This window comes from Salvelinus alpinus, chromosome 8 (assembly GCF_045679555.1).
Source record: "Salvelinus alpinus chromosome 8, SLU_Salpinus.1, whole genome shotgun sequence".
Classification (NCBI taxonomy): Eukaryota; Metazoa; Chordata; class Actinopteri; order Salmoniformes; family Salmonidae; genus Salvelinus; species Salvelinus alpinus.
Genome location: NC_092093.1, coordinates 42,112,621 through 42,125,775, shown reverse-complemented (window position 1 = coordinate 42,125,775; position 13,155 = coordinate 42,112,621). Strand labels below are relative to the sequence as shown.

Below are 13,155 nucleotides of genomic sequence, written 5' to 3'. Positions count from 1 at the left end.
CTAGTTTCTTTATTTCTATGTTTTCTATTTCTTTGTGTTTGGCCGGGTGTGGTTCTCAATCAGAGGCAGCTGTCTATCGTTGTCTCTGATTGAGAACCATACTTAGTTAGCCCTTTTTCCCACCTGTCGTTGTAGGAAGTTATCTTTGTTAGCGGCATTATAGCCAAGTTAAGCTTCACGGTCGTTTCTGTATGTTTATTATTTTGTTGGCGACATCATTAAAATAAAAGTATGTACGCTCACCACGCTGCGCTTTGGTCTACTTCCTTTGACGGCCGTGACAGGACTTCCCACCACCAACGGACCAAGCAGCGTGGTAAGGAGGAGCAGCGTGTTCAGGACTCCTGGACATGGGAGGAGATCCTGGACGGTAAGGGACCCTGGAGGCAGGCTGTGGAGTATCGCCGTCCAAGGGAGGAACTGGAGGCAGCGAGAGCAGAGCGGTGGCGATATGAGGAGGCAGTCCCCAAAATGTTTTTTGGGGGGGGGGCCACGCGAGGAGATTGGCTGAGTCAGGTTATAGACCTGAGCCATCTCCCCGTGCTTACCGTGGCTAGTCAGGCACCAGATTATGCGTGCACCAGGTTCAGGTTAGTCAGGCACCAGGTTATGCGGCTCTGCGCCGTGTGTCTCCAGTGCGCTCTCATAGCCCAGTGCGCTCTCTGCAAGCTCCCCGCAGTTGCCATGCTAGAGTTGGCATTCAGCCAGGAGGGATTGTGCCGGCTCAGCGCTCCTGGTCTCCGGTGCATCTCTTCGGCCCGGGTTAACCTGCACCAGCTCTACGCACGGTATCCCCAGTTCGCCAGGAGAACCCAGTGGTTCCCATGCTGGTTTTACATTGAGGTCCCGGGTGAGGTTAGGTTAGCATGCTCTCCAAGTGGGTGCTGTTGCTAAATCTTGCTACTCCATGCATGTACACGAGCAACCAGCAAAGCTTCCAACACTTTGTTTAATCAGACATCACATTTGGTAACGGGAACACAATCAAACACAATGCTAAGATTTGGGAGGCCCTCTTTGGAAAATGTTGATTAAAACGCAAAACTGTGGGTTTTGAATCGCCATGTATGCTCACGTCAAGAGCAGAGACAGGAAGGCAAGATGGATCATTAGCCCTCCAGCCACACACACACATTAGTTAAGAGGGTTTGACCTTTGTTGACCCCGTGACCGTTTAACAGCCATTGACTGAGGTTAAACGGGTCTCCCGGCCACAGGTTTACGAGACACAGAAAGAGAAAGAGAGGGGGAAAGTTTTCACTGTAACACCCTGGTGGGTCTACAATAATAGAGACCTATGGAGCAACCCTGCATGACGCTTTAGGCTGGACGACACCGAAAGAAAGATTGGGTCAAATACTTTCTGCAGCTGGGGTCATATGTCACACTGGTAGACAATGTGTGCCTGAGAGAATGTGTTATCCCAAAGGCATAGAAAAGGTGAATTAAGGTAATGTTTACGTGCAAAGAAACTTCAAAACAAGTCATTAGTAACTTCAAAACAAGTCATTTAAGCTAGACAAAATGATTTTCAGAATCTTTGACTTGAAATCTGGATGGACTGTCCCTTTAAAGTTCCAATGTTGTATACCTGTCATTGCTGGGAAAAGGACCGACGTTTCAAGCACTATGATTCAATGTCCAACTACTGATAATGATGGCGGTTCTAATTCCCCAAGAAAAGCTTGGGATAAGATAAAGGTATTTTAATATTAAAGGTTCAGTAAGTATGAATTTAGTCCACAAATGTACCGAAATATCTATTTTATGTGAATAGTTTATGATTAGTGAATGCCATAGTGTAGTTATCCCTATTAGCTGAAATCATGTTTTTTCAAAGCCATTTTAGCTGTTGCGCTAGCTGTTCGGTCCGATCAGATTCACAAATCTTGGGAATTCGTCGCTGATTAAAGTTGTATTGGAATTTGCAGCTGTTGTTGGTCAGTAATGAATCTGCTAGCTTCTGACATGACCGACTGCATCTTTAAAGAGCTAGCTCGTAGCCCAAGGGGGGCTTCCACATTAAACGCTCACTCCCCACTTCTAATGAAATACAATTGTATTTGTCACATGTGCCGAATACAACAGGTACAACCTTACAGTGAAATACTTACTAACAAGCCCTTAAAGAAAAAAATCTTTGTCCAGTACGAGGTGAGTAATCACTATCCTGATGTCCAGAAGCTCTTTTCGGTCATAGGAGACGGTGGCAGAAACATTATGTACAAAATAAGTTGCGAAAAAACACACACAATAGCACAAAAAACGTAAAACGACAGCCATCTCCTCCGGCGCCATTAAATGAGTCATTCAGGCAGCTGTGTGTTGGAATGATAGAGGTGATAAGGAGAGATAGAACTCAATTACCTACCACCAACATTTTTTTTTATATATCTAAGCGTGAATTAAATAGTTCAACGCTTGCTCTGATTCAGAGGGGTTGGGAAGACACATTTCAGTTGAATGCATTCAGTTAAATGCGGAAGACACATTTCAGTTGAATGCATTCAGTTAAATGCGGAAGACACATTTCAGTTGAATGCATTCAGTTGAACAACTGACTAGGTGTCCCCCTATCACCTATACTTGCATGCTATTTAAGCTAACATTGTCAGCACTGGTTTAGCTTTGATTTCTAGAGCGAACATGACATTATGACAACTGGAAATGCATGACTCGCACTGATATGCACTGGTTATATGTACACATCCTTACTTGAGATAAGTGCACGCAAGTTGGACTTAAGCCTAAATCATTCATTACAGTCACTATGCGATTTGAAAAAGCATTTGACTTAAGTGCATTAGGATCCAGGCCTTGCTCATCTCATCTCCTCTCCTTTATGACCCCTGACCTAAGACAACACGATAGACCTAAGAGTTACGGTGAAAAGTAATTGGAAACCAACTCGTCCTTATACCTATCCTCTGAAGGGGAAGGAGACAGGAAAGGAAGCCATTAAGTACAATTTAGTTGCAGCTTCCAACCATGAGACATATCGTCTAGCCTCTCCTCCCTGCAGATGTATGCTAGGCCTAGAGACGGCCATCTTCATCAGCTTCTGTCACCCTCCTCAGCTCAGCAGCAGCTGTCAATCAGAGGCTTGGTACTTGGTCTCCAGGGAGACGACAGCTGGCCAAGAATGTGCCTTATTGCTAAAGTTCTATGTCAGTCCCCCAGATGGCATTTGGAAGCAGAATTATTTTCTTAATTCACATTGAATTGAATGCTGCCTAGTCATCAGTTTTTGCTTGTTGCGTTGGAGTGGTCCTGTTGAGCAAACAAGATTGATTTTGGGGACTCGGGTCTCAAATTCCGAACCCCCGGCCCTATTACTAATATAATTTAGGAGTTTAGGAACCAGGAATTGCATTTCCTTTCCCATCCCCCAACGGGACAAAGTACTGGAATCAATAGACCATTGGAAATTCCTTATGGCAAAGTCCTCCTAATGAAAGAAATGTGTTTATGTTGCTACAAAGCTGCCGAATTAGAGATTTTCTAGATTTCGCAGAATTAACTCCTGCCTCTGACCCAATGTTTTGATAATAGTGTAACATGTTTTCTCTGAGGTTGCATTAAAGGCCTATCGATTGACTCAATCTAGTTCTTGACAATATTGAGTGGAAGAGACTCTAGATGTAAAGTTGTCAGCCTTTTAAGGTGTAATGACAGCTGTCACCTACGCAACAGGCCGCAAAAGTAGGGTTAAGTTAACTTCAAACACAAGTTAACTTAACACATCTGCTCTTTAAAACCTTGGCCCCCCGGTCAGGCATTTGTCTGCTCATTTAAAACCATTAGGAGACCCATTAGAAGCCAATTCACATTGACACAAAGCTCTCTTCCTGGTTTATGGCATTGTAAACACAACTTCCATCCCTGCTGCTGCTACTCAGTCTGAAACAAGGTAGCTGGCCTGGCCTGGGGGCTGGAGAAGAGTTGGCCTCCAACCTCAAATGAGAGAACAGTGGTGTCTTCTGAAGTTTCCCTTGCTGACTTTCTTGCCAGGTCTCCCTGAAAAAGGTGGTTTTCTATCCCAAGAGACAGCTATTGGTTAAATAAAGGTTAAACAAGTATTACTGTGTTATACTGGTACTGTGTATTCTGCATGTGAAATGAACTGAATTTCTAATGAAACTTTGCGGGCTACGTTTCCATTCATTACAATAGACCACCACAGTTAGGGCTTGCTCTTTACAGTGTGGCAAATAGCAAGAAAACATCCACATGAGTAATGTTACGTGTGTCCATATCTGCCAATGCTCTTGCAATATTCTCAATATGGCTGTGTTGGAAGTCGGAAGAATGTGGGTTATTTATTTTTTCGACCGGGTGAGGTAGTAGCATAAGCTTTCATGAAGTAAAACATTAACTCCATTTTTGTCATGTCTTAGTCTACACACATGATCAGGAAGTTATGTGTGCTATTTACAAATGTGAGTTAGTGTACAAGGCTTACAACACCTGATACTGAGGCATGGGTACAGTAAAAGCAAAGAGTTATTTTGAAGTGCATGTGGGTCATTGACAAGCAGCAAAACAATAGGGCACATGTTTATCCAGGGCACCGAGCACATGAGGCTTTCAGCATGTTTAAAGCCAGTAACATTTCCTGTAAAATCATAGAATGAAATAGACCTACACTTAATTTGGAATAATATGACTGTACCTTGTTGAGATTAGTGCAACTCTATACCTTATAACAACAACAAAACATTGTTTTAGGGCTTAGTTGTCATATTCTGACGAATACTGTAGCAAAAAAACAGTACTGTTACTCTATGGAATGTCATGCCTTAAGCACTAGATATAGCCTATAATATCAATGTCACTTGCATGTGAAGCCATGGGATACATTACCACCATTGTTTACGTTTGTGTTGGTGGTCCACTCTTTGATGGCATGCACATCTTACAGAGTGTACCTTTTAAAAGCTATGGTCTTTTAGCCTACTATGAAACAAACACACGCATGACAGGTTGCAACACGCCAATGCGGGCCCATTGACTACAAAACAAGTAGGCTAGTAAAAAACTGCAACCAATAACAATTTACACTGTATTCTGCAAATCTGAAACCCAGGCTGTATTTAGACTGGTAGCCCAATTCTAATATATTTTTTTCTCACTAATTGGTCTTTTGACCAATTTATATCATTTCTGAAAAAGAGCTGATGTGAAAAGATCTGATGTGATTGGTCAAAATACAAATTAGTGGAAACAATATAAGAATTGGGCTGCCTGTCTAAAGGCAGCCAAAGTAGCCCGCAATACTTTCTGTGCAATGACCACCATGCACTATGGCTTTCTGTATCACTTGCTGTAGCCCAAAACAACTCTTTAAAGCGTTTACGTCACATATACATAATGCACACTACAACGGTTAAACAAAAGCAGCATTAATTATACAAGGGTAAGCATGCTTTCCCAACCTGAAAACTCAGAGGAACTGTTGGTGAAGTTGCAGAAGACCGTCAGACACGTTATTCCCAACAAGAGTGCGTAATTGATGGCTGGAGGCACATGTGGGAAGAACATCCTTGAAACTGCGAGAAGTTTCGAGTTTCTTATTCTCCACGTTCTGAAAGTCCAGCGTTGTTTTAGGTTCTGTGTCGCAAGCAGCAGTATACGCTCAGTCCCATTGCTCATGCTCCGAATCACCTCATCATCCCTGAGAGGAAGAGAAGGAACGACAGCTCAAGCCAAGCGGCGATGCACTAGGGAACTTCTATTTCGAACTGCGTGTCCAAGTGGCTGGCCCATCTCAGAGAAGAAAAGACGAAGCGAGAGGTTTTACGAAGCCAAAATCTGTCTACGAAAATAAGCCCACGAAGTGAAGAATTTTGGTACGGTCAACGAGAGAGTATCGAATTTGATCATCAACAAAAAATAATTGCTAAATTGCTACGTGTCGCTTATTTGATCAAATATACGTTTTGTAATGTTTAGGTTGTTAGGAATGCACTAATATAAGTGGACGCACGTGGCATTTTGGCAACTTTGAGAAAAAACGACTTTATTTCAGAGTTGTGCCTTTTGTTAGAGATAGAGGACGCATCATGGATATTTAAGCAATAATACATGAGGCCATGTGTTCTGATATTTTTATAATGGCTGTGAAGTGGTCATAGCCACAAGGCGAAGCTGACTGGTGTAGACCACCAAAGCCATGATAAAAATGTCAGAACGCATGGCCTTTCATGTATTTTCATGTATTTCCCAAACCATTCATTTTTCAACAAAACATGATGCTACATTCACCAAAACTGGTTGTCAAGTGCAATTTTAGTTGTTCTATGGTTGTTAGTTCCATTTGTAAGCGATGGTTGATAGTTCAAGAACTTTGCAGGTTGCTATGGCAAACAAAAATCATTGCTATGGAGGCTATTTCCCCCTTGTGAGCTAGCCAACTACACAGCTAACACATTCACTTCAGACTGAAGCTGGAAAGGCAGAGAACGAGCTGCATTTCGTTTCGTTTTACCTGTTTTTCTATTGACATTTCTTTGCATAGATCCATAGAAGTATGTTGATTCATGATTTTGACTGGCTAAGAAAAACTGCCTGTCTGTCTCGTCCTGACTCCTGACTCCCATTACTAGTGGAGATCGAATTTCAATATTGCAACATTGTTGTAGTAGTAGTGCGTTGCTAGGTAACGATGTAAACAATGACACTTTTTATGAATGTAGTGGCTATGTGTATGTTGTCTAGTATAACATGGGCAGGATAGGCTTTAACACTGGGAATTCCAAACCACCTGTTATATAAAACCGGTTTTAGCATGGACATTGCCATTGAGGGCTTCCACCATTTTAAAGTAGTCAACTGGGTGGGGATTCCTATGAGTTGGGCGCAATCCGCTAATGAAGAAGAAGAAAATTGACTACTTTAATATGGAGAATGCTGTCACAGATACAAAAATGAGTCATCTATCTATCTCTATGGCCTGTTGTTAAAATGTGTATCTGCCCTCTTATTGGCTAGAATGGTCCCAGCTGATCTGGCCTGCCTTCCATCTTTGAGGACATGTATTTCCATTGTTAGAGCGGTCACTTGACTATCTTGTTAATATAATAGACAATCTTTGCCCACCTGTAGGAGTGGTGTCTGCATGGTCTGAAAGCCTCCGAATTTAGGCTGCTGCATCACTATAATCCCTACAGCCACTCCATGCAAGTGACTAGTGCACTAGGCTATAACCATTTTTGTATCCATTCAGAAATAGCATAGAATATATTAACTTTACCTCTTCCCGAGAGGCAATTTCGGTAGTGGCATTCAGATTAGAAAAAAAACACTCGCACACAGGCTAACACCACAATTCAAACATGACAGGTAGGCCGACAAAATAAAAACAAGATAAATAAAAAGTAATAAGAAAAGATGTAGCCTACATTGGTCTATCTATGGAATTGAAAACAATTTTACTTGCACTCACATCAAACTGAGCTTGTCACCGAATGTCACTAGCCTGCTTGTGAGAAGGATGTCTCTAGGCCTAGGCTTTCATGACAAAGTTAGCGCATCTCACCCTATAACTACCGGGTTCCTGGTTCAAGCCTGGCTTTGGCTGTTCCTCCTCAATTGCTACACTGTTGGCAGTGATGAGATCCCTGTGGTCCCTCAGGCCTTTGTTGGAAATGTTCCCTCATTGGTATTGGGACATGTAGCACCTGTATGGGAAGCTATACTGCCTCTACCAAGAGGCCCAGGCTTTTATATCACAGGTGGCAGTGTAGGCTACTCACCCTGTGAGTGGTTCAAGTTCTCCTTTGGTGGATCCTCCTCATTTTAAAATTGTATTTATTTAACCTTTATTTAACTAGGCATGTCAGTTAAGAACAAATTCTTACTTACAATGACGGCCTACACCGTCCTAACCCGGACGATGCTGGGCCAATTGTGCGACCACCCTATGCGACTCCCAATCACGGCCAGTTGTGATACAGCCCGGAATTGAACCAGGGTGTCTGTAGTGACGCCTCTAGCACTGAGATGCAGTGCCTTTGGACTGCTGCGTCATTCGGGCGCCCCCCATTGCTCCTGCAGAGTAGGTTATTTCTTCAGTATTTAAATCAAATGAAATGATTATGACTGATTGAAATGAGATCCAACACCAACACATCATCATTATCATCCGTTCAGAATTAGACTGCCCTACATCATCAGCCACAGTAAGATTTCCATATATAGTACATCTTGATTTTGAATAACTAAAAAGTGTAATTCCTGGAGTTATAAATATTAAATCAAGAGCTATGTGCATGTGAAATGTTCTAGGATCAGAAGCATGCATGCATGGGATGTAATTCTCTCATTCCTACATTTCTGATGTATATCTTTAGTGACATCGTGTGGATGAAAGGATAAACTGCATGTTTAGTCTCCTGAGAAATATGTCCCTTTTCGGTTCTGTGACAATTCACAGCACGCAAGGTCAGCCTCCAACATGGCTGTCTACACAGGGAGGCTTGACTAGCTTTGAAAACACCAACAGCATTTTGGCACACCAGAATAACATCCATTTCCAACGGAACACTGCGTTCGCCTTGCAGAATTGCGTTGCAGAGGCAGTTGCAGTACGTTTGGTGTGGTGCGTACCGATGTATCGAATGTATGCATAGATCGCTTGACCGAAATGTTAGCAGAAGGTGAATGTTGAACTTTTGTGGCATACATATCCAGAGAATGCTGCTTACTATTTTGCGCAATGACACTGTCGGTGTGATCGAAGCGTCAGCATACCGTTTGATGCATACCTTCCAAAAATCCAAAGTATGCACCACACAGAACACATGGCAACTGCCTCTGCAACACAATGCTGCAAGGCAAATAAAGTGTTTCATTGGAAATGGATGTACTTCTGGTGTACCCGAAATGCAATGACACAGTCGGTGTGATCGAGGCATAATGCTGCATCATCTGGAAATGTGTGCAAAAAAATAAAATACATGAATTGATACACATCTTTATAGGGTTGGGGTTCCCACACGGACATATTTCCATGTTACAGTGCTTGTTTACAGAAAACACCCGGAAGACAGGGTGGACTAACTGTGCTAGTTACGCTGAACAAATATATCAACTCAACATTTCAAAGATTTTACTGAGTTACAGTTAATATGAGGAAATCAGTCAATTGAAATACATTCATTAGGCCCTAATCTATGGATTTCACATGACTGGGAATACAGATATGTATCTCCTAATCCAGGCACTTGTCATCTCCCGTCTGGATTACTGCAACTCGCTGTTGGCTGGGCTCCCTGCCTGTGCCATTAAACCCCTACAACTCATCCAGAACGCCGCAGCCCGTCTGGTGTTCAACCTTCCCAAGTTCTCTCACGTCACCCCGCTCCTCCGCTCTCTCCACTGGCTTCCAGTTGAAGCTCGCATCCGCTACAAGACCATGGAGCTTGCCTACGGAGCTGTGAGGGGAACGGCACCTCCGTACCTTCAGGCTCTGATCAGGCCCTACACCCAAACAAGGGCACTGCGTTCATCCACCTCTGGCCTGCTCGCCTCCCTACCTCTGAGGAAGTACAGTTCCCGCTCAGCCCAGTCAAAACTGTTCGCTGCTCTGGCACCCCAATGGTGGAACAAACTCCCTCACGACGCCAGGTCAGTGGAGTCAATCACCACCTTCCGGAGACACCTGAAACCCCACCTCTTTAAGGAATACCTAGGATAGGATAAAGTAATCCTTCTAACCCCCCCCCCCCCCTTAAAAGAGTTAGATGCACTATTGTAAAGTGGTTGTTCCACTGGATATCATAAGGTGAATGCACCAATTTGTAAGTCGCTCTGGATAAGAGCGTCTGCTAAATTACTTAAATGTAAATGTAAATGTTGGTCACAGATACCAAAAATAAATAAATAGGGGCGTGGATCAGAAAACCAGTCTGTATCTGGTGTGACCACCATCATGCAGCGCGACACATCTCCTTCGCATAGATTTGATCAGGCTGTTGATTGTGGCCTGTGTAATATTCAATTCTCTGGCAACAGCTCTGGTGGACATTCTTGCAGTGAGCATGCCAATTGCACGCTCCCTCAACTCGAGACATCTGTGGCATTGTGAGGTGTGACAAAACTGCGCATTTTAGTGGCCTTTTACACAACTGTGTAATGGTCATGCTGTTTAATCAGCTTCTTGACATGCCACACTTGTCAGGTGGATGGATTATCTTGGCAAAGTAGAAATGCTCACTAACAGGGATGTAAACAAATTTGGGCACAATATTTGAGAGAAATTAACTTTTTTGCATATGGAGAATTTCTGGGATATTTTATTTCAGCTCATGAAACATGGAACCATAACTTTACATGTTGCGTTTATATTTTTGTTCAGTATATATTCTGGACATATATTTCAAAAAAGCTGGTGTACAAAACTGAAAATGAAAGACGCAAAAACTAAACTTAACGGGAAGCATAGAAAATAGCACACATAGTCTTGTTTTGAATTAGAATGACAGATCTGTAACTCACATTTTATGTGAATTTGGTTGGGTCGCCCAAAACGTTACATATTGCAGCTTTTAAAACAGTGTAGAAAATATTATATTTTGCATTTGTGAAATTATTTTGATGGGATAAGAAAGTAGAGGAATTTGTGTTTCTGGAACTGTGCCGCAATTGAGAATCGATTCACGTTTAGATGGAGTATTTGTCTGTTTTGACTTTGAGCCAATTCACCCATTAAACAGAACATGTAATGTCCTTGGATTAAAGAATAATGCTAGGTTCCTTTATTCCAATATTGAGCTAGTTAGCCACTGTTACGAAATTACATTGATGTTAGCTAGCTAGCGCTGTGCTAGTGTGAGATTGCTAATGTTCAACGTTATAAACAGACTGAGTGTTTTTGTTTCTTCTTTAGGGTTCTTGTCCACATCTACAGTGGCTTGCGAAAGTATTCACCCCCTTGGCATTTTACCTATTTTGTTGCCTTACAACCTGGAATTAAAATTTATTTTTTGGGAGGTTTGTATCATTTGATTTACACAGCATGCCTACCACTTTGAAGATGCAAAATATGTTTTATTGTTAAACAGACAAGAAATAATTGAAAAAACAGAACTTGAGCGTGCATAACTATTCACCCCCCAAAGTCAATACTTTGTAGAGGCACCTTTTGCAGCAATTACAGCTGTGAGTCTCTTGGGGTATGTCTCTATAAGCTTGGCACATCTAGCCACTTGGATTTTTGCCCATTCTTCAAGACAAAACTGCTCCAGCTCCTTCAAGTTGGATGGGTTCCACTGGTGTACAGCAATCTTTAAGTCATACCACAGGATTCTCAATTGGATTGATGTCTGGGCTTTGACTAGGCCATTCCAATACATTTAAATGTTTTCCCTTAAACCACTTGAGTGTTGCTTTAGCAGTATGCTTAGGGTCATTGTCCTGCTGGAAGGTGATCCTCCGTCCCAGTCTCAAATTTTCTGGAAGACTGAAACAGGTTTCCCTCAAGAATTTCCCTGTATTTAGTACCATCCATCGTTCCTTCATTTCTGGCCAGTTTCCCAGTACCTGCCAATGAAAAACACCCCCACAGCATGATGCTGCCACCACCATGCTTCACTGTGGGGATGGTGTTCTCAGGGTGATGAAAGGTGTTGGGTTTGCGCCAGACATAGCGTTTTCCTTGATGGCCAAAATGCAAAATGTTTATCTTATCTGACCAGAGTACCTTCTTCCATATGTCTGGGGAGTCCCCCACATGCCTTTTGGCGAACGTCAAACGTGTTTGCTTATTTTTTTCTTTAATAAGCAATGGCTTTTTTTCTGGCCACTCTTCCATTAAGTCCATTACCATTACCATTACCAAGTTTTGCTCTCCTGCGTTTGACTTCCATGCCACCAGTTACGCACCTCTGACAGAATCTGTGTTTGAAATGCACTGCTCGCCCGAGGGACCTTGCAGATAATTGTATGTGTCGGGTACAGAGATGAGGCAGTCATTAAAAAATCATGTTAAAAACTATTAATGCACACAGGGTGAGTCCATGCAACTTATTATGCACATTCTATACCCAGCAGCATACCACCCTGCATCCCACTGCTGGCTTGCTTCTGAAGCTAAGCTGAGTTGGTCGTGGTCAGTCCCTGGATGGGAGACCAAATGCTGCTGGAAGTGGTGTTGGAGGGCCAGTAGGAGACACCCTTTCCTGTGGTCTAAACAAATATCCCATTACCCCAGGGCAGTGACTAGGGACATTGCCCTGTGTAGGGTGCCGTCTTTCGGATCGGATGTTAAACGGCTGTGTCACGACTTCTGCCGAAGTCGATGCCTCTCCTTGTTTGGGCGGTGCTCGGCGATCGACGTCACCGGTCTTCTAGCCATCATTGATCTATGTTTCATTTTCCATTGGTTTTGTCTGGTCTTCTTACACACCTGGTTCCAATCCCATTCATTAATTGTTGTGTATTTAACCCTCTGTTTCCCCTCATGTCCGTGTCAGAGATTGTTTATTGTTATGTTCATGTTTTATGGATTGGTGTGCGACGGGTTCTTGTACCCACATTTATTTTTATTATGAACTTTGGTTTTGGAGTTTATGTTTTAAGTGATTAGAGTACTCCATTTATACCAAGTTTATTTCTCCTGCGCTTGACTTCCCTGCCACCTACATACAGTGACAGGCTGTCCTGACTCTCTGTGGTCACTAAAGATCCCAATGCACTTATTGTAAGAGTAGGGTTGTTAAACCCGGTGTCCTGGCTAAATTCCTAATCTGGCCACCTAAATATCACATCATGGCCACTTAATCATCCCCAGCTTACAATTGGCTCATTCATCCCCCCTCCTCTCCCCTATAACTATTCCCCAGGTCGTTGCTGTAAATGAGAATGTGTTCTCAGTCAACTTACCTGGTAAAATAAGGATAAAATAAATAACTAAATTAGGCTTGCCATAACAAAGGGGTTGAATACTTATTGAATCAAGACATTTCAGCTTTTCATGTATTATTCATTTGTAAAAAATAAAAATAAACTTATTATGGGGTATTTTGTCTAAAAATCCAAAATCAAAATGTGATCCATTTTGAATTCAAGCTGTATCACAACAAAATGTCAAAAAAGTAAAGGGGAAAAAGTCAAGGGGTGTGAATACTTTCTGAAGGAACCGTATTTGTTGAGCAT

At 42.5% G+C, this 13,155-nt stretch overlaps 1 protein-coding gene across 1 annotated transcript in view; it reads right to left on the bottom strand.

The window, feature by feature from the left end:
- Positions 1 to 5,901, bottom strand: part of LOC139583173 (protein eva-1 homolog A-like) — a 168,791-nt gene extending 162,890 nt beyond the window's left edge. The window contains exon 1 of the mRNA XM_071413981.1: positions 5,436 to 5,901. Within this exon, the coding sequence (XP_071270082.1) occupies positions 5,436 to 5,652 (217 nt within the window). The 5' untranslated portion in view covers positions 5,653 to 5,901. The remainder of the gene's footprint in view (positions 1 to 5,435) is intronic.
- Between the last annotated feature and the right edge of the window lie 7,254 nt (positions 5,902 to 13,155).